Below are 20758 nucleotides of genomic sequence, written 5' to 3'. Positions count from 1 at the left end.
TGGAAAGTAGACAATACCATTACACTTTACTGCTTAAACTGCACATTTCCCCTGCTACTTTGTCGACTGCTTTATAGATGTATAGATACATTTGCTCTAAGATGAGCTGTAAAGGTTTATTACAGGTAAGTGGGAACACAGACACTATTTCTCACTATACTCATGCTATAGAATTCAACACATACTTCTTAAAAATAAGTGATAAAAACAACCAGACAGCAAAGCATTTGGGCAAGAACCATACCCATATGCATACAGCATACATATTGCATACTGTATTGATACTATTCACTTTAAGTTAAAATACGTGTTATGCCTCTGTGTGGAAATAATATGCCACGAATATACTAAATGCTAAAATCTTAATAAAACTTTGACTTTGCTTAGAACAAGGGAGTATTTCCATTAAAATTAAATTAATATTATTTTATTAATCTAATGAATATATTTTTGGAATATTGTTTTCCAGAGACAAGTCATCCCTTTTACATGTAAAATAACACAGTTGATGAGAACACGGTTTTACTTGTTCAGTAAAAACAGTACCTATTTCATATATTATAAAACAGCCATCATCATCATCTGGTTTTGGTCTTTTTCCTTTTTTATAGTTAAATACCAATGAATATAGATACAAGCCAATAACAATAGTGCATGCACTTAGCATGTTTAATTTAGTGATGACTCCAAAATCTATTAAAGTTAACGGCACAGCTCTTTTGAGCTATTCAAGATTGGTCTGTTGTTATTTAATGTAAAAAAAAAAATCATTAAAGCTTAGCCATATGCAGATGAAAATTAAGTGACTAAAAATCTCAAACAGAACAATTAGAAATACCCCAAACTGAGCACTTTTCCCTACTAAAGAAGCTGACTTTTTTGAACAAAGTCCATGATCTCACAAATACTTAAGAAAGTGAACTGTATACAGATGAGGATGAGAGTGGAATTCTAATGGGCTAAATGTATATGAAGCAATTCGTTTGTCATTCTCTATTAAACTGGAAATTAACATAATAATTGAATTTAATTGTGACAGTTTTCCCTAGAAATCAATTACTGGTCAACATTTCAATCATATTAACAGAGGACTCCAGGGCTGCCAATTTGAACTGAAAAAATTTTAATATCATCCAAATATCACTGATATTTGTTCTTATTTCTGAGACCAAATCCCACTTCATATTACATTTAATATTTTTTTTAGTCTTTCTGTCAGTGTGGGCATCTGTAAAAATGGGAGGAAGTTTGCAGGACTTGTCAGAGGAACTTAAATGCCTGAAACAGAGAAGGACCTAAATGATGAGCTCTTTTATTATGCATTAGATGATAGAAAATAATGCACAATAGCATTTAAAATACAGTAAGGCTAAGGAAAAAAAATTATACCAACAGCAGACAGTTTGGAACACAGATAACTTGCATCAAGACTTTATACAGCAGCTTTTTACAAGCTATTAAACCATACAGGAGTGACAGGAGTAAGGTTTCTTAATGCATGCAATGTATTTACCGAAACACAGAGTTTGGTAAAAGCCTTAATATGGGACTGGCTAGGTCAAGAATGAGCTTTTTTGAAAATTCCACTTTTAGCATAAAAAAACTCTGAGTAGGATGTGGAGATGATGATAAGAGCAACCAGAGTTGTTATGGTTCTACTGAGAAATGTATGTCAGCCCACATACAGAGAGTGTACTAGGAGGCATACAAAATTAAACCCTTTAATTCTGAAGACAGACTGCAAAATCTTTTTCAACAGTCTTTTCGCGTAGAATGACTTGTGCTAAACAGAAGTGCTTTTTAAACTCTTTGAAATTCCAAAATAGTTGAATTAAAAATGCGCATACTTTGGCTTCCTCATATTTTAAAATTCTGATTGTTATTTTAGGATAAAATATTTTGTATTATATATCACCATTTTTTTTAAAGCAAAACTTTCAGAAGACATTTATAAAGTACATTGAAAGCATTCTCACTCTGAATCCACATTACATGTGAGAAAATGAAATGACAATGAAATCTGACATTCATCAAAAGCATGAGAGTTTTCAGAAATTTCATCAGAACAGACTTCTGAAGCTCAGGTGTATTCCTGTTCCAGATAACCATGCAAAAGGATCAGTAAAATAATTCGTGTGAGAGTGACTGAAGGAATATCATCTTAACTTAAAAAATGTGCCAGATCCACTCATTTCTCCATACCTTTAAGGAATTCATCATATCACAATCAAAAGGTTACAGAACTGTGATATTTACGGATAGATACAATTAAAACCACGTTATTGAAACAAAACAGATCTGATTAAAAATCTTGTACATTCCTTCAAGTTCTGCAGTTGCTGCAATCGAAGGAATTGCATCTTAATGCCCTAAAATGACTATTTTTACATACTTGACTGGGTATTAGTATAAAAAAAGTACATTCTCTTGTAAAATATGGTGCTGTAATCTGACGATTTCAAGAAGACATTATAGTTGTTCTTTTTAAACACCGATGCACATCTGTGGTTCAGCATATATGTATGCAAGAGACACACTGGCACTAAAAGATATTTCGAAGGACTCAAATAATGGCTCATTATACTTTCACTGAACTTCAAAGCAAGCTTTTACTGATTTCAGTAGAAGTAGTGCTAGCTCAGTGCTTAGTGCTTTAGAAAATAATACCTATGCTTAATACGTTCATGTTTTAAATGCTGGCTTTCTCAGGATACTGCTATGCTTGAAACTTTTGCCTTTAGGTCATCTATTACAATCTGAGCTACACTCATAAGTAAAATTCCTGCTACACAACAGCTGTTCTAACTGAAATAAGTATCTATCTGATCTAATCTATTTGTAATTTATAATGCTCGTGACATTATAGCAGCTAACTGCATAAATGGTTTTCTTAGTAGAGCTCTCTCATTGGACAGACTGCCTTTTCAGAAAACTCCCGCATAACTGGGATTAAGCATTAAACCACTATCACAGACGATCACACACACAGGCACATGTGGCCTGAAGCAAATGTTCCTCTGCAGGGAGTTGTGTTCCCATAGGAAGACTGACAGGTCAACTAATTCTCCTCAACTGTTGTAGGTTCAGCCATTACTTGGCAAGATGAGCAGATAATGCAGTTCTGGATGCCTACTCACGGCCATGGCATTCTCTCTGTAATGTGAACCTATGGCTAATGTAAATCTGACAGAAGAAGGAAGACTTGCTACCTCCTCTGCTGAACAGGCAGACTATGGCTTAAATTGGTTGCAGGAAAAGGCAGTGAGAGAAATGGAGGTAGGAGGACAAAATCAAAGGCCAGCAGCTTAGCAGTGGTCATCCTCTAGCAGTGAAAATTCAAAGTGCATTCTTCAGCCGTGGCTTATGTCAGGAACAGATTGTGCTTCCTCATCTCTGGGCCTGAGCAACAGCTTCGTGGTTTTGTAGCAACTCATTTTTCCGTAAAGAAAAGCAAGATACAACAGTGACTTGAACGCTTAACAGTTTCCTACCTGTAGATGGTCCCAAATATATTTTCACATACCTGAGGCAGATTGTCAGTAGCAATCATAGTACTCAGGCTGGCACCATTCACCTTAGTGGAACTCTACTGGTTTAATTCAGCAAAGGCACTGACTTGTTTTTGACAGTTTGCTATTATATAATAAAGGTTTTTTCTTTTCTAGTGATCTATAAATTCTAGAATTTTGCAGTTGAAAAATAATTAGAAATGCCAACAAGAAACATTACTGAGTACAAAATTCAGTTCTGAATCAACGATGCTTGGACTGGGATTTTGTTTTTCTACCTGATTCTTATAAAGGAATCACAGGCAGAAAATAATAGGGAACACCAACTTTTGAAAACATAAAATAAAATATCAAAATTCTATGGTAATATTACTCTATAAATTTGAAATTCCATGAGATTAACTTCTTGACAGCTTAGTAGTTTCATCCTTATTCAAGTCTATAATATCCTCTGGAAAATAATAACAAAACTAGACTCACACCACATAGGTATTATTTAAATCTTTGGATTTATAAATACATATAAATATATTAAGAGGTATACATATATAAGTCTTTGGATTTACCCTTTCAATACGAATAATTTGTAATTTTAAGCATATACTATTTTTAGAAATATTGGTGTAGCTTCATGAAAATCAACATTTTATATTAATCATGTTTAAAATACAGAATATGTAAACAGGATTTTGTTCAATAGCCTTGTAAATTGGTACATTCTCTTGCTTTTTTAAAATTATAATAGGTGCATTGCTTGATTCTCACCTGGTATCTGAATTGTTGAATTATTAATCATTTTTACAAATGTATTTACAATTAACCTGTGTGGTTCTCAGCATCTTTCTTTGGGTTGGAGAATGGTGGGGTTTTTGCATCAGTGTGAAAATGAGTTAGAATCTAATAGTATTTCTAAAGATGACCAGTTAAATTGGAATTGTAATAAGCTTTCTGTACATAATGAAAGCAATCTAAAACTTAATAGTGTAATTAAACTGGGTGCTTCTGGTAACAAACTGATACGTATCTTTTAATGACCCTATAAATCTAACCTAATCTAACTGCTATTTAATATCTCACCTGAATTTAAGGAGGATATTCACTTTGTTTATTTGTTTGTTTCAGAAATTAGTTCTGAAATTAGCATATGGTGGCATTTCCATTTTAAAATATAAATAAATAAATAAATAAAATATTACTCTGTTTCATATATGCTTTTTCATCATCACAGAATATAAAATTAAGATAGCATTGCCAACTGTATTTAACTTTTTTGCATTTTAAATATATTATTTGGAGCTCACAAGGATTACACTATGATCAACCAATCCTATTTTACTCATCCTCTCAGTTTACCATGAAGAATTAATAGATTCATACGGTAGAAATGACACTTCTTATTCAGACTGCCTAATTTCTGCTAGATTTGTTTATTTAGGTGGACTTGTTTTGCTCAGTCTCAGAGATTTAGACTACCATTTCTCAAGCAGCACTTACTTAATTCCAAAGATGCCCAGAAACAATGGGTGTGTGTGTTTTGACTGCACAGTTACTGAGACACCCAAAGTCTTCTGAGCATCTCAGAAATCAGGTAGTCAGAAGAGTTAGGTTAGCTGTGACAGGAAGATAAGTGGAAAGATACCTACTCTCTGCTCAAGTCCCAGAGGGGACACAGTCTCTAAGATGTATTCTGATTACATCTAATTTGAGTTGTAGTAAGATCAATTCCAAATGCCATTGGAGAATGACTAGAAGACACCTTTTGTGTAACATCCCAGGAAGAAGACTCAGGAATTAAACTTCTTTTAGGCTGCCTGGATCCAAACATCACAAACTCTTTTCTTCAGTTTTCTCTAAATCTAAAATCTTCAATTTGACTTGTACTTGTCATGCTAAAAAATAGTTTCAGATGGGGCTAATTCCACACTTCTTTGCAGCTTGACCACCATACAGTGGGAATGCAAGGGATACATATCACTGATCAATGCACATCACTGTTTACATTCTCAGTGGCTTGTTGAAAACTCAACTTCAAGCATATATAGGAATGTTGCTAAAATACACATTGATGTTCAGTGGTAAAAAAAACTGTTTAGAAGCCATTTGAACTTTTATGTGAAGGAATTTCTCCAGCTGGTTCCTAATTTTGAAATCATGAGGAGTTTATTGTTATCTCCAGTGGACTGAGAATAAAAGCCCAAATACATAAATTAATTTTGGCTCTTTCTGGAGCTGCTCAAAATATGGGAGCTATTTATCCATTTAATTTATGAAAAAGTAGGTTTTTAAAATGCCAGTGCAATTTTGCGCAGTTTTTTCTTTTTGATCTCTCATCATTGTAAGTGGTTTTACACATCACAGAAGCAACTAGGTGATTTGAAATATAAGCATTCTTTTGATGTTACATTATTGCTTATGACAGGTTAGGAAGTAGTACGTATCCATACAGTGACTAATATATTGATATTTTATACAATATGGTCAACTGAATGCTTTTAAAGGGAAATTATGAGGAAATACTGCTTTCCTGGAGAGGTTATTGAAATCAGTTGGAAGCAACCTATTCACTTCTATATGTTTTCAATTAGTTTTAGTGAACCCTTTCAGAAGATTTTTAACAGAAACACGCATATAAAATTAACTAACAGTCCAGAACAAACAGCAGACAGTTGTAGGAATCAGGAGATAGATTATTTCGTAGATGTCATAGATTATTTCCTGAGCTGTGGAGGAGTGATGAGAGGGAAGCATTACATGGGTAAGTTTTATAAAGAAAGACCATAAATCTTTACTAGAAAAATGAGAGGTGAAAACCACAACCTGTCAACAGTATGGATTCTGAAAGGATTTGTAAATAAACAATGCATGTTTCATGGAAAGCAACTTCATCTTTCTCAGATGAGAATGTTATGAATGGGTTAGAAATTAATTAAAACTGATGAACTGGTAAAATCTCTGAAAATGTATTACAAGGAAATTTAAAAAGGTGAATAGAAGAGAGGATATCAAAAAGTAATCAGAGATAGACCATCAAGCAAAAAGGGAAAGAGATACAAAGCTGAGGAAAGGATATTGTGTAAACCACTTCTTCAAAATAATTATGTGATTTGTTTTGTTTTGTTTTGTTTTCTTTTAATCATCAGTAAAATGGTTGCAGATTCCTCAGGCATTTCATATAGAACATCCCAAAGAACATACAGTGTATAGAGGGAAACGTTAAAGTCTGGAACAGAAAAATGGTGAACTAAGGATACTGTAACATATGTTACTCTAATGTCTGTCATCTTTCATAAGTGTGGAACAATGCTCACGCTCACAGATGAAAACAGAGATTGGCCGGACCAACCAATCTTGAAAAGGAATTCATTGTTGCTTACAAAACAGAAAAGGAATTGATTAATTGCATTTGTTTTAACTATAAGGACTTGATTAATAGCATTTGTTTTAACTATTGTTTCTTTTTTAAGGAATTTTAATCATGGTGTTTTAGCAGCACAATATTTGTGGAAAGAAAATTGAAATGGGAATCTTATGAAACAAAGCTCCAGGTTTGCATGCACAATTATTCCCAATAATCATTTTTGCATTTATCCAGGAACAGACACAATCAGCAAGCAATTCTGAGTCACAATGAGCCAATCTGGCTTACATGATCAGCATCAAGAATCTCACTATAGAGAAGGGTTTGTTGTTAACTCTTAGGAAAATGAGTAAACGTTAAAAATGCATACAAAAACACCCACAGAAGAAGATACATGTTAACTGAGTTATAAAGAAGGAATACACAGGATAATTGCATTATACATTTATGTTAATTATCAACTGGTTTTGGATTTCCAATAATGTTTACATGACATGGATTTAAGTGAAATATTATTACAACATTTGTGAATTTTTTTTGTTGTTATTTTTAATGTATATTCCTCACAGGAGGAATTTGTATCATTCCAGGAACATGAATTTTACTGCTAACATTTCTCTTAGCACAATACATTCATATCCTTGTCCTCAACAAGTATATATTATATTTTTATTTCCAGGGTTTATTTGTCTGTCAAGATCAGTCACTGAGTTACAGAACAAAATGGAAAGAAGTTTGCTAGAAGTACTTACCTTTAAGCACAGAAAATAACCATGCAGGAAAACTTCTTGATTATTCTGTTATGACTGACTGAAGTCCGACTTCTGATCTATTTTAATTTTTGCAGTGACTCATATTAAACAACTTTTTTCATCCAAGCAAAGTAAATGGTTTCATGAAACTAGGTTATTCAGCTGTATGAGGATTTGAAAGAGCTTGCAGCATCTGCATCACAGCTGGAAGCACAAAGGGAAAACTTTCTTTCATGTTTAAAAGTTGCTAGATAAATGAGGAGAGTATGTAACCATGTCTCCTCACTATATACACCAACTGCAGGTATTTCAGTGACACTGCAGTAGATGATTTTCCCCCGTATGTTTTTTTCAGTCTCCTGAGAGCTCCTCTGCCTTCTGCCATCCATATAATAAGTACAAAGTTTTAAGATGCCAAAACAGTTAGCCCAACTTTTCTACAGCTGATAGTAATATGTATTAATGTCACTCTTTTCTCTGTCTGTTACCAAATACTACTGCAATATCCTTCTCATCCTTCTGTGGAATAAGACTGAAGACCCCAAAGATCCAAATCATCCTATCAAGATGTTTCTGCATTAATTTAACAATCATATCCAAGACTCAGATGACTCAAGGTAATTTCCTTTGAAAAGAACAGTTTGAGGAGAGGGAAGAATACTGAGAAAGTAACTTATAAAAGACAACATTGAAAAAACATGGAATAAAATCCCATAGTACTGACAAGACTACCCTGACAGGTCAAAGAATTAGTAAGAGATCTGGAAAAAGTGCTAGCCTTTTATTTTTCAAGACTGTCTACACTGTAAAAAACTTTAAAAAAAAAGAAGAAAAACTACTTCATCTGATCATCATTAATTGGTCTTGCACTGGTTAGGATGTTCCAGGTGAGACAGAGAGGCTTGCTGGGATGCATGGGAGATGACTGAACCTCTGGTTATGATTGAGAGGACTTCACTGCCTATCTTCCTCCATTGCAATGCTGACTTTTACTACCAACCTCATGGAAATGCTTTTTAACAGCACTTTTTCTGCCTTTCAACTGCCTGCCTGCCCTACTTCTACTGCGTTTTTATTGCCCCCATCTGTCCAAATTATGCCATCAGTGACTACAGTATTTTTCATAGGAAGAAAATATGGATATTTTTAGCATCTTGATTTAACATAAGTTTGCTTGCTGTAATTGTTTGTAAATAGATTCATTATATCAGGATCACTGAATTTCACAGTTTCTCAGTAGACTCCTTATTGTAAGCATTTGCAGCTTGAAATATGTCTTTAAGATAGCTGAAAGGGGAATGATATTGTGAGGGGGATTTCTTCCTGCTTTACTGCATTCTTTCTGTCATTTAACACTGCTGCCATTTTCAGAAGAAATGCGTAAAAAAATCACACAAGATGGGCAGTATAAAATTCAAAAGCACCTTTGGACATAGCACTGCACAGCAACATTTCTTTTCATAAACTGTGTAAGGACAGAATCTTCTCAGAAATACAACTCTTATGGAAACACCAAACATGAAGACCGTGAACAGGATAAGGTTAACAACAACCCTGTCAAAGACAAGATCCTAATGACCCTCAACAGTAAACAGAACCAAGCCACATTTAAATAAGAATGGCTAAAATGACACAGTGCAATCCAATACCTGCCATGGATCTTGCCCAATCATTTATGAATAAAAATGGATTTCCAACTGCAATTACGGTCCCTCTTCAAAAGAAAGAATTTTTATGGACAATCTAACCTACTGATGACAACCTTCAATTTTCTGGATACTGAAATGCCAGTTCTTTTTCTATGGCTTGAAATAATCTATGTAATATTAAGTTGCACCTCATTCACGCTGCTCTTGATATCCTTCTGAAAAAAAGGACATTCAAAGGAGTATTTATGTTTTGAAGGAAGAAACAAAATAGTGGAGTCAAAAGATTTTTCACTGCTGGAGAGTGACTGCAGTGCTTTGCATCCTACTGACATAGTGGTTTATGACAAACCTGAATGTATGCAACTGAGTGAGAGAAAATTAAGATATGGGAACACACATATGTAGACTTACGCACTGCAATCAGGATTTTAATTGAATGCCTCTCCTGGAGGTTTCAGATAGGTTAAACCACAGTTGGAAGAGATATTAATGTCTTTTGTGTGATATTGGTCTAGAAGATTGTTGGATTCAAATGACAAAAGATCATTGCACAAGCAAAGAATTGTCCCTTAATTTTAAGACTGTTAGGTTGTAAAAGAACAACAAGTTTTGAGATTTAACAATAAATACTTCAGAAATCAAATCAGCTGCAGAACCAGCTAATCTCCACCCTTGTTATACTTAATTTTAATTATATCTTATCTGCTTTTTATATGGATAATAAATAGGATCACTGAATGGCTTGTCAAAGAGTTACATCATCATTTCTTGAAGAGTTCATGTGAGAAAATACTTTATGCGTACTCAATATGAATTATTAATTCCTCCCTGATGCCCAGCAATTTTTCAGGAAGAATTGATTTTTTTTCTGAAGAACTGCATTCCTTCTCAGAAGTGCAGGGGCAACAGCATCACCATTACAAAATCTTTTTTGTTACCTCATCAGTCTGAAGAGACAATTGGAAGGGTTCTAAGCAAACACCTTCAAACCTCGTTAGAATCCCAGAGATTTGGAAATTTAGAAGAGCTGATTCAACACCCGTGCTAGGACTCCTGCTCCTTGCAAGCTGTGCTAATGCAACGCTGTGATCCAGTGCTCTCGCTATTGTAAACATCTTTAGGAGGTCCCTGAACATACCAGATCAAGCTTGTATTTGTGCTAAACTGCATAAATATGTTTTTAGTTGGAGAAGGCCTATACTTTTAATCCATACATCCCCATACCACTGGTCCAGTTCACTTAGGAGTATGGATCTAGATATTCAGCAAATAACTTGTTTATATAACAGTCTAGAGGTTCTTTAAGTTGCAACTTAAATCAAAATCAATTTATCATCTTCTCTGTTTCCATACCACAAAATATCTCCTTTAGAAGAAAGTATCTGCTTTAGGATAAGCATGGTCATTCTTTGGACTCTACTCACTGATTCTAATGGGAGCTTAGTCAGCACAATGCTAATAGACACCCACATTTAGACAACTATACCAGGAATCTTGATCTTAAACTTAAAATGACCTAATAGGAAGTGCACCCTGAGATCCAAGAAAATAGTTGGCGTGAGAGAATTTTACTAGCTGTTTAATTTTGAGAATCTAAGACTATTGTAAACTTTCATCTCGCTTTTACGCTGTCTTCAAACTCTTCCAATGTTAACAAGGACAATCCCCATTTACAATTAACAATGTAAGAGCAAAATATTTCTTCTTTGAAAACAGAACCCTTATGTAAAACGTAACAAATTTACCTTACGTGAGTGGAAAATAAGCTTTCTGGAAGAAAATGTTCAAGGTGGACTAAAGAATCTCCCCAGAAATTGTTTTCCAGTGGTAAAATGTATTCATTTCCAGTTTGTTATAATCAAGGTCAACTTCCAGTTTTCAAACTGTCATAACACACTCACAGACTGTTATTACATAGTCATTGACATACAAATATTGATGTGATGATGAAGCTTTCAGAAGCCTTAAAGTCTACTCAGATCCTTAGTCATGGAGCACATCAATCTGATACAATTATTAAATATACAAAATCTAAAAATTTGTTAAGACTTATTTTACTGATGAAATGGCTCCAGGATTTAAATTATTCATTACTTACCCCTGTTCTTTGAACTTCCAAGAAAATCGCTCTTTGAAATGACTTCTCCCACATTGCCAACTCGCTGCCCAGCTCTACATTGAAATAATGACTCTTGCCATGTCCAACCATAACACTGAAACAATATGGCCTCTGGTCTTCAAGATCAAAGTCCTGATGAATACCTAAATACAAGTTTGCTTGTAGCCAGCAATCATCAGCAAGCCAGAGCTGAAAGACATGTTTCAGTATGTGATTCTTCATCTAGCAAAAACAAACAGTTAGAGCAACATTGTCTTCTGTAAGTGATGGGTACTTGGATACGTTATGTCATTATGTTAATAATTACCTTGAAGGAATGTTCCGAGAATTAAGTAATAATTTCAAAGACAACTTCTCTGCTACTTATTCACTTTACCCTGTATCATGTAATCTCAGCTTCCGCAGTTCCAAAACACTGTCAAAGTTACCCAAGCAATACATATGTAATTTAAAAGGAGTTTGTAGCACTATATTGTTTACAGTGAAAAGGAAGGAAATCCCTGAATTGTCTGAATACAATTCAAGAGCTGTGTACCAGCTTTACAGGAGAATAAAACTACTCTGTTCTAATTCGGTTCCAATAGGCTCAACACCAAGGAATGCAGTAATTTATCAAGCACCCAAGGGCTAATTGTAGAAATGACAATGTGAGCTTTCAAATGTCCCCTAATAGCTGCCAATACTGCTCTCCAACTACAAGGGGAGTGAAGTGAGATCCTGCATTCAGGATGAAGAAGAGAAACTTCACATTAGTCTTTCATAATAAAAAACATCCCTGTAGCAGAATGTTTTGTAAATGAAAACAAATTCTTACAAGAAACTTCCCTAACCTTTCAAGACTTCATTGATTCGCATAAACACAGAGAAAAAGAAAACTAAATAAAAAGGCTACTGGTATACATCTGAGTACTTTCACTGACTGAATTTCCAAATTACGCATTTTTAAAAATTTCTATTGATCAGATAGAGCCCTTTCCTATCTCAATTTCTCTATGATGGCATGGGGCAGAAAAGCATGAAAGAACAAAAAAAGTAATTTGCAAAGAGGATGTTATTTCTTATTTTCTAAAGTCACCTGCAAACAGAATTTTCTTTCTCTAGCACTCCAGGTCAGGTTTAGGAGACTTGACTCTAGTCAAGCAGATCTGAGGTAAAAGCAGTCATGTTTGATTGGACTTAGGTGGCTTTGAAAAGACCAGAATGCAGCTTTGCAGTGATGCCCAAGTCCTAGAATCTTGTAGTCAGGATAAGCCTTACACAGATTTAGAATTTATTTTTCCAGAACATCTAATAGTCCATCATAGCCTATTGAGGCTACAGTTGAAACTCCATGCACTTGAAAACAAACAAACAACTGGAATTTGAGCATACAAATGTAATGTAAAATATTCTGATACATGTAAAATAAATGCTTAAATGTTCAGGGTCTTGTATCTCTCCTGTTATAGATGCACACACAATTGCCCTTGCAGGACAGCAGTGAAGATCCACCTTTTAGTAATGAAAAGCAGAGGAAACAAACGCTCTGCTAGCACACCCTCCTCTGTGTGCTGCTCTCATATTCACAAATAGGATGAAAATACTCAGATGGGACCCGAAAATTTCGCTTGTGCTGGTGAATTACTGAATATCATAAAGCTGGCAAGTGTAACCTTATGCAATTTACTCAAGTCTAGTCTGTTAAGTGATGGATGTTTTGTGGGGTACCTCAGAAGCAGCACATAATGCCACCAGGGTACACAGCACTTTGTTGACAAAAATGGCCCTGCAGCTACCCAAGGAGATAATAGTCTTAAGGAAGTTCAAAGTTATTTTACAACGCTCCTTTGGACTGGTGAAAAGGAAGCTGCACAAAATACCTGCGTATCATCTGGTGTTCAGCAGCCATGGAACGACAGGTATTACACCTACCTCTGCTTCAAGACTTAATACTGCTCATCGTGGCTCATAGACTACTATATTATTATTTTTTACTTTGTATGTGAAAATGTGATGTGTGAAAATATCAGGCAATAAAAGAAAATAAAATGTTTCTAAGAGAGGTGGCTTTAAAAAAATGCATCTAATGTTCTTGCCCCTGAAAAATACAGGTTTTCAGTAACAGTTCCAGTAAATATGGAGTATGAGGCAAGGTATAGGAAGAAACACAAGAGATAAAAGAGACCACATTTTCAATCATCTGGTTCTTACCACTAAATGTTCACAAATATGCAAGTATGTGATATATTGATGAATTATAATTCACATACTTGCACATGCATATTTGTGTATGCAAGTGTGTATTCATATGTATGTAAACACACACACAAATCTAAAATATAGCAAACATTTTGTTTTAAAATGCTATTTCCATATTGGATTCTTATTTTCCATGTTTAACTCTTGTGTCATAATAAACATAGATAAGAAGCTTACAATTAGGTGAGTAATAAGTGCACCTCGCCTTAAAATCCATCTTTTGTGAGCAAGATACAATAGCACTCTCCACCACAGCTTTGCATGACTTCTAACCAGCTTCTGAAAACCCTTAAGAACACCCTCCCCAAACAGCAGTTTTTACAACATAAACTCCATCTTTCAGTCTGCAATGTAGAAACACAAATCTCTTAAGGTTTTTTTTTTTATCTTTTTGGATTTCCTCAGTTTGCCTCATTGTCATTTATACCAAAGAATCAACAGAAGAGAGGTTAAAGTGTTGAATTTGAGCTTTTGCACTTTAGCTAATGTATTCATCAAGACTGGCAATTAAGCATTCATTTATAAAATGTCAAGAACATTAAAGAGTTGAATCTTGGGTAGTTTATTTCACACTTCTTTTTCTTAATGAAAAAGTATCACAGAATTTGCTTTAAGGATAGATTGTCCTTGAAATTACCAGAATATTCAAGGAAGGACTGAGTTCCAAATCAGTAGTAACATTTCAAGGATTAAAAAACAAAACCCAAACCATAGCAAAATCTTTTCAAAAGGCATAATGAGTATATATTTCACTGCTGCCTGACTTTCTATCAGGAAAAAGTAAATTTTAAAAAAGATTAAGGAGACAGAACAAATAATCTGGGACAGAGCCTCTGCTCTTTGCTGCTGTCTCAGGGACGGGCAGGACCTGAAGTTGCCCACGTGTACCCAGCTGGAGACACAGTCACATTAAAATAATGCTATGCCCACAAAAATATGTCTGTGCTCCTGCAGCCTGTGCTCCGGAGCTGAGCGCAAGTCCCGAACTCCAGGGTTGCTATTTTCCTGGCACGGCAATGCCCAAGACCCTTCCCTCTCCCCACTTTTCCCGGAGAAGGGAACCGTCCTCCCCTGCCCAGTGACAGCAGGCTTACAACAGAGAAAAAACAGGCAGTGATGGGCTGCAAAACTGACAGCTGACATCAGCAGAAGCTCTTTTAGCAGCCACTTAATGGAACTGACACCTCTGTAAAATGCAGATGTCAGCTCATGTTTGAGAGCTATTTTTTCTAGATTTCTGTCAAGTTCTGTGAGCTCTTTGCTCTGTTGGTTGTAACTTCATCATGTTTTCAATTGATCTTTTTTTTTTTTTTTAAGTCACAGTCAACAAAATTGGTGTAGGAAACATGCCTATGTTGTTGAAAGTCAGTTTGGGACAAGTAGTTTGAGCAGTCAGTACATGGAAACTCCCTGCCGCCCCATTCTTTGAAGAATTTGGTCATTTAGCACTACAGAGAACTCCCCACTGCTGAACAGGTCAGTAAAGGGGAATGAAGTGTTGTTACTGTCGGGTCTATGAATTTTTTTTTCTTCTTTTCACTTTGCCTTCTGTAAATTGTGCTGAATAACTGTGTTGCATCAGAAAAAAAACCCCAAAAAACCCTTAAGCAGTTCTCCTTCAGCGCAATGTTAAGTCAAGATCTGTACAGGTAACAGAGCAACGACCTTCCTTCTCCACAACATTATTACATGGTCAAAGGAGGAACAGCAGAGAGAAGGACAACAGTTGGTGAGAACTAAAGCTGATTTGTGATTTTTCAGTGAAACAGCATTTTATCTGAAAAGACTGATCTCTCTGGTTCTGCCCCCCCTCCCCTTCCGATAATATGTTTGGTTTTACTCTTTTAGGCAAGCAGGCTCTCATCTAGCCTTACCTCACCTGCAAAGCAGTTTTTGACTAGCTGGTAAAGAACTAAATTAATCTATCTGATGCAACTTATTAGAAAATATCTTATGTAAGTCAATTATTTAAACAGATTGCTAAGGTTTTGCCCAAAATTCTTGCTTGGGAGAAGCTAAACAGAAAACATGATACTGCCTCTAGGCGGTGGAAAAAAAATGAAGAATTCTATGATACACAAATGCACCATGTTGCCCTTTGTATGGTAAAACCTAGTATAATATTTGCAGATTACACATGATCTAAAAAGGACATAATTTTGTACTTCTAATTACTGAAGTTAAAGTATCTTTATATAGATCACGAATTACAGCAAAACCATTCTTCATCACATTCACTTTAAAATCTGAGCCACGAAGAAAAAAGCAATATCCAGCTTCATTATGCTTAGCTGTGTGTCTCACCTGTACTTCATACAACCAGCTCTAATACTGAAAAATTTCTTCAATATAGAAGCATTTTAGTAACTTGCTCACTTGGAGCTTAATCCATTTTCCATATTCTCTTATACTTGCATAGCTAATGCACGAGCCATTACAAGTAGGTTTTTTTTAACAACAGATAAACTATTTGAATGTTAGCTACTCCTAGATTAACTTGAGCTTATCATTAACAGGAAACGGCAAGCTTTCTTTACTAAATAATATCATTGTAATCATTAGGAAACCTACCTTGTGAATTTTAAATAGAACCTCACAGAGGTTATAGATTTTTTCAGCTCGTACCCAGTCTAGTGTGCTTACCTATAATATCAAAAGAAAATATTAACAACACATTCTTTACTCTAAAATCATGTACAGATGAAAAAAATCAAAAAGATTTTACCCATCAATATTCTACTGGATGCTCTAAATACAGGCACATTACTACATTTAATATCCAGCATTTAGAAAAGACTGTCAAATAGCATTCAACTTTTACAGAAACAGCATCTACAGGAGTCTCAGTATAATTAAAAGGTATTAAATAATTTCATTGACATTTTCCCCATTATTACTATGGTATGATAGAAACCTCTTTGTAATCTCTGTGGTGAGTTACATAAGCATATTTATTTTCCAATATGCTAACACAGAGAACTCAGAGTCTCAAACCCAGAGTCATTCAGCTTTATGCCTCAATTTAAAAAAAATCTTACAATCAACAGACCAAATTCAGATTTGAGTTTACACATACTAGGGCACCAATATCTTCATATTAAAAACTGAAAAGGGCTATGTGACTGCAATATTTGAAATTAAGAAGAATGACAACTGTGTGCTCAATAATGAATATGAAAAGACATAACTTTTTGTTTTCTTTTGATTTCGTTACTTTATCCTGTTGACATGACCGGCTCTTAAAATTTGACAGTTAGAATGATACTTGAAGTTTTTCCCTAAATGATATAATGTGATAACCTGCTTTCTTTTAAAAACAGTACCTAGCCTATGTAGTTCAAGAAAAAAAAAAGAACCTGTACATAGGAAAAATACAAGAGGAATACACATTATTTTGATTATATATTTTAGAGCAAAATCCTAGCTCTGGTGAATGCACAGGAATGGCTACATAGATATATGAAGAATTTGACTAAATTGTAACTCTGATGCTTTAGCACATAGAAATAAGTGTTTTAGTGACTCTAATAGCAACTTGGATACTTTAAAATACTAGGGCAGATGCAGCTTTGTCCTGTTTCCACCCCCCTCCTAAAAGGAAGAAAGCAGAAAAATTAAATTAAATTATTTAGGTAAAGCAAAATTTGGCTGTAAAGCATCTGGCTTCTGTACATGAAATTTCACTAGGAAAAAACTATGAAATTCAATAACAGATTCTTTTTCTCTGTATTCACAGTAGCACACAGTTCACCTATAATAATCAATCTTGTTCTTGATGTTTTGCATGAAGATCAACATGATTTTTTAAAATTTATTTTTAAGTTGAATTTCCAGGTCTTCATAAATTCTAAACCATTAAGCAAAATGGTAATAAAATGGTGAAAATCCAAACCACTACAACACTTAGGAGCAGACTGATGTGACTTCTATTGGTTATTATATGTTACTTCAGGGTGCTGTTGGAGGAGTAATGTGAACCTGGTGTTAAGTTTCTATCTAATCTTATATGCTCTTATGTCCACTCCAGTTGAAACTAATGAACATTATTATTGAGTAGACCTCACAGCTATGTGTTTCAAAGCAGTTTCAGAATTTACCTGAATTCTTTCTTCTTAGCATGGAAAGCATCCCACCTAAGTTTAGACATCAGAAATATCTAATCTTAACAACCGTCGTGGTTTAACCCCAGCCGGCAACTAAGCCCCACACAGCCGCTCACTCACTCCCCCGGGTGGGATGGGGGAGAGAATCAGAAGAGTAAAAGTGAGAAAACTTGTGGGTTGAGATGAAGACAGTTTAATAAGTAAAGCAAAAGCAGCACATGCAATAATCTAATCTTAATTTCACCATACTGGGAAAGAAGAAAAAAAAAAAAAGAAAAAAAAGGCAGTGCTTTCTCCCAGTGTCTCTAACTTTAGATTACATCTTTAACTTCTAGATGACTAAATTTAGATGAGATGAATCACATATTGCAAACAGGACTGAAGACCTCCAGAAGAGAAAGTACTATCATCACATCTTTTCAGGATATAAAGGGATTTATATTCTAGGGTTCTCCATTTAACAGTTTTTATATTTTAACAGTCAAATGACAAACATCACTTGAATACAATGCATGCAGTAGAATATGTAACAGCATGTTATATACTTTGTTTTATTATGAGCAATTTCTCATCATAAATTAAAGCTCAAAACATTACATATAGCTCCCTTTAAAAGTACTTGGTACTACTTTAAAGGAACTTTGTCAAATACAAATCTAATGTTAGTTTTTTTAGAAAATTAATTTAAAGCAATTTTAGGTATTGTACTTGTCCTCCCATCACTTCATAAAATGTAGCAAGTTGTAGAGTCATATATTTCTAATTTTTAGATTACCGTTACTCTTCTCCTTCTAGTAAGGTCCCTTCAACGTTTTGTTTGAGTTTTGCTTTTTAATTATTGGTAAGAGTAAGCAATAACACAAGTTTAGAAACAACTGAAACTGAGGATTACAAAGCTGATTCATAAAGAAATATTATACCTTTAAACATACTCACATAGAGCAAATACTGCAGGTCTTTGCTTAATCCTTATTTACAGAGAAATATTTTTTACTTTGATGGTTGTTTTGAAAATAACATAATTAAATAATACAGGTTTTGGCCCATTACTTTTAATTCTCAAAAGGGATCTTCATGCTTCTTGCAAAATAAGGTTTATAGCCTAGAAAGGTGGCTAGTTCATTATTTGGTCTTGAATTTCTCAAAGGGAAAGATTCTTTTCAATCTCAGTTAACCTTCATTCCTGTTAGTGGCTAGACAAGATACAAAAGCATAAGCACCAGCTTAATCCACTGTTTATGAAACTGAATTTAGTGACACAGGCTATAACCTAAAAATTGTTGAGACATGACTGAAATTTCATTTGCTTATATCATTTGTTTTGATTCCTGAAGATTAATTTAAACTGTTGGGGTTCTTTGCTGCTATTAATGATGCTACCATGGACAACGGCGACACTGCTGTGCCATTAAATTCACTCTGAATACTTCAGCCTTCTCCCCATTATCCTGTGCATCTCTTTCATCCTTTGACTCTCTGTAACCTCTTATGACTTTTTCGGCAGAGATAGCTAGTGATGATGAGAACTGTCAGCACCTATATAAGCCAAGATTTTCTTTTAGTGTGTATGTCAGAGAAAGGCTACCATACTTAAAGCCAAGAGTGAAACAGTCTGAATATCATAGTGTGCAAGGTCATCAGGAGAACATGAATGACATGTTGAGAGGGATTTTAAGGAGGGGAAACAAACATACTACAAAGGGATACTAGAATCCAAGGAGACAGCTGACATTATTTATAGTTTTCTCAGAACCATCATAGTATGTCTAAGTTTAAATTGTTATTGTTATAGACTGCATTGCTTTAAAAAAATTACAAATGATCATATACTTCTAGTCAATGTGAAAAGCTGGAAGGAATCAGAAAAGTTCACAAAAAGTGCAATAACCTCCATTTGTTTTAAAGGATGTCTCAGTTTATTGCAGGTTTATCCATCATCACACATTTAATAACTGGGTAATGACTGGTAACTAAGATAAATGACATACTGAAATATATTCTTAAGTAATAAAAGTTTTTCTCATTATTTCCCCTTGGAATTGTCCCTGTAGGTATTCTATACATTGCAATTCCCTGGGTTTATTTTAGCATGACAAGATAATTATTTTTTAGTAAAGCATTTGACAAAATGTTTCAAAAGAGGTATATTCAGAATGGGTCACTTAATGAGACATGCTTTCGTTCATTTGAATTTAGTTCTGAACAAAGAGTCAAAAATAATCCCAAAATACATGAAAGTACCAATTAGCATTCATTGAGCTGCCAGTTTAATTCTTGTTTGTCTAATACATGAATTTATGACCAACAGTAGCTGAATGCTGTTATTATTATTGGAAGACCAGATCCTTAGCTAACTCAATGCTTTATGTGACGTACTGAATACCTGGTTTTGTAGATATTTGGCTATATTAACCCTTTCAGAAAGATTGTAAAATAACACATTTGTAAAGCCACAGATAACACTGAGCTGATCACAGACAGAAAAATAGGAACCTGAAGTTACAATTTTAAGTCCATAATAAGAGACTGAAATAAGAGTTACAGAAGTGCTAAGTGTTGCAGAAGTACTTTTTACTTCAGCGTGAGTTTCTGTAAGTTCCTCATGTTTTAAAAACAGGCATTGCAGTGGATTTCCAAAAATAAATAAACTACTAAAATGTAGGTTTACTTAGTTCGACCAAGTAATCTCAGCATCAGTTCAGGCTCATATTCCAAATATACTTAGCTTTAAATATATGTGTTAATCATTGATTTTTCTTTAAAAAGTTATGATTTAAAATAGAGAGAAAACAATAAATTCATTTTGATGCAGATATGTAGTAAACAACAAGCTGAAAAAGTTACTCCCTAGAAGAGAACTCTGCAATTACAAATTAGGCATAAGACTTTTGTGCCTATTCAGAGATCAGCACTGAAGGATTGACGAGACATGAGAAATAAATATGGGGTGCATGTAAAAGAGAATCACACTTCAAAACCACTAAAGTCAAAGGGAACATAACATACTCTTTGACTTTCTATGAACATTGA

The 20758-nt window shown here is 34.5% G+C and overlaps 1 protein-coding gene across 1 annotated transcript in view; it reads right to left on the bottom strand.

Annotated features, from left to right (window-relative positions):
* SNTG2 (syntrophin gamma 2) overlaps positions 1-20758 on the bottom strand; it is a gene marked incomplete at both ends in the record, with an annotated part of 283979 nt that overhangs the window by 22598 nt on the left and 240623 nt on the right. Inside the window, 2 exons of the mRNA XM_082305911.1 lie at positions 11367-11576; positions 16197-16268. Coding sequence (XP_082162037.1) covers positions 11367-11576; positions 16197-16268 — 282 coding nt within the window. The remainder of the gene's footprint in view (positions 1-11366; positions 11577-16196; positions 16269-20758) is intronic.

The sequence above is a fragment of the Platalea leucorodia genome (genome assembly GCF_965183815.1).
Source record: "Platalea leucorodia genome assembly, chromosome: 3".
Classification (NCBI taxonomy): Eukaryota; Metazoa; Chordata; class Aves; order Pelecaniformes; family Threskiornithidae; genus Platalea; species Platalea leucorodia.
The sequence above is the reverse complement of the archived record's forward strand: the minus strand, read 5'-3'. Positions and strand labels throughout refer to the sequence as shown.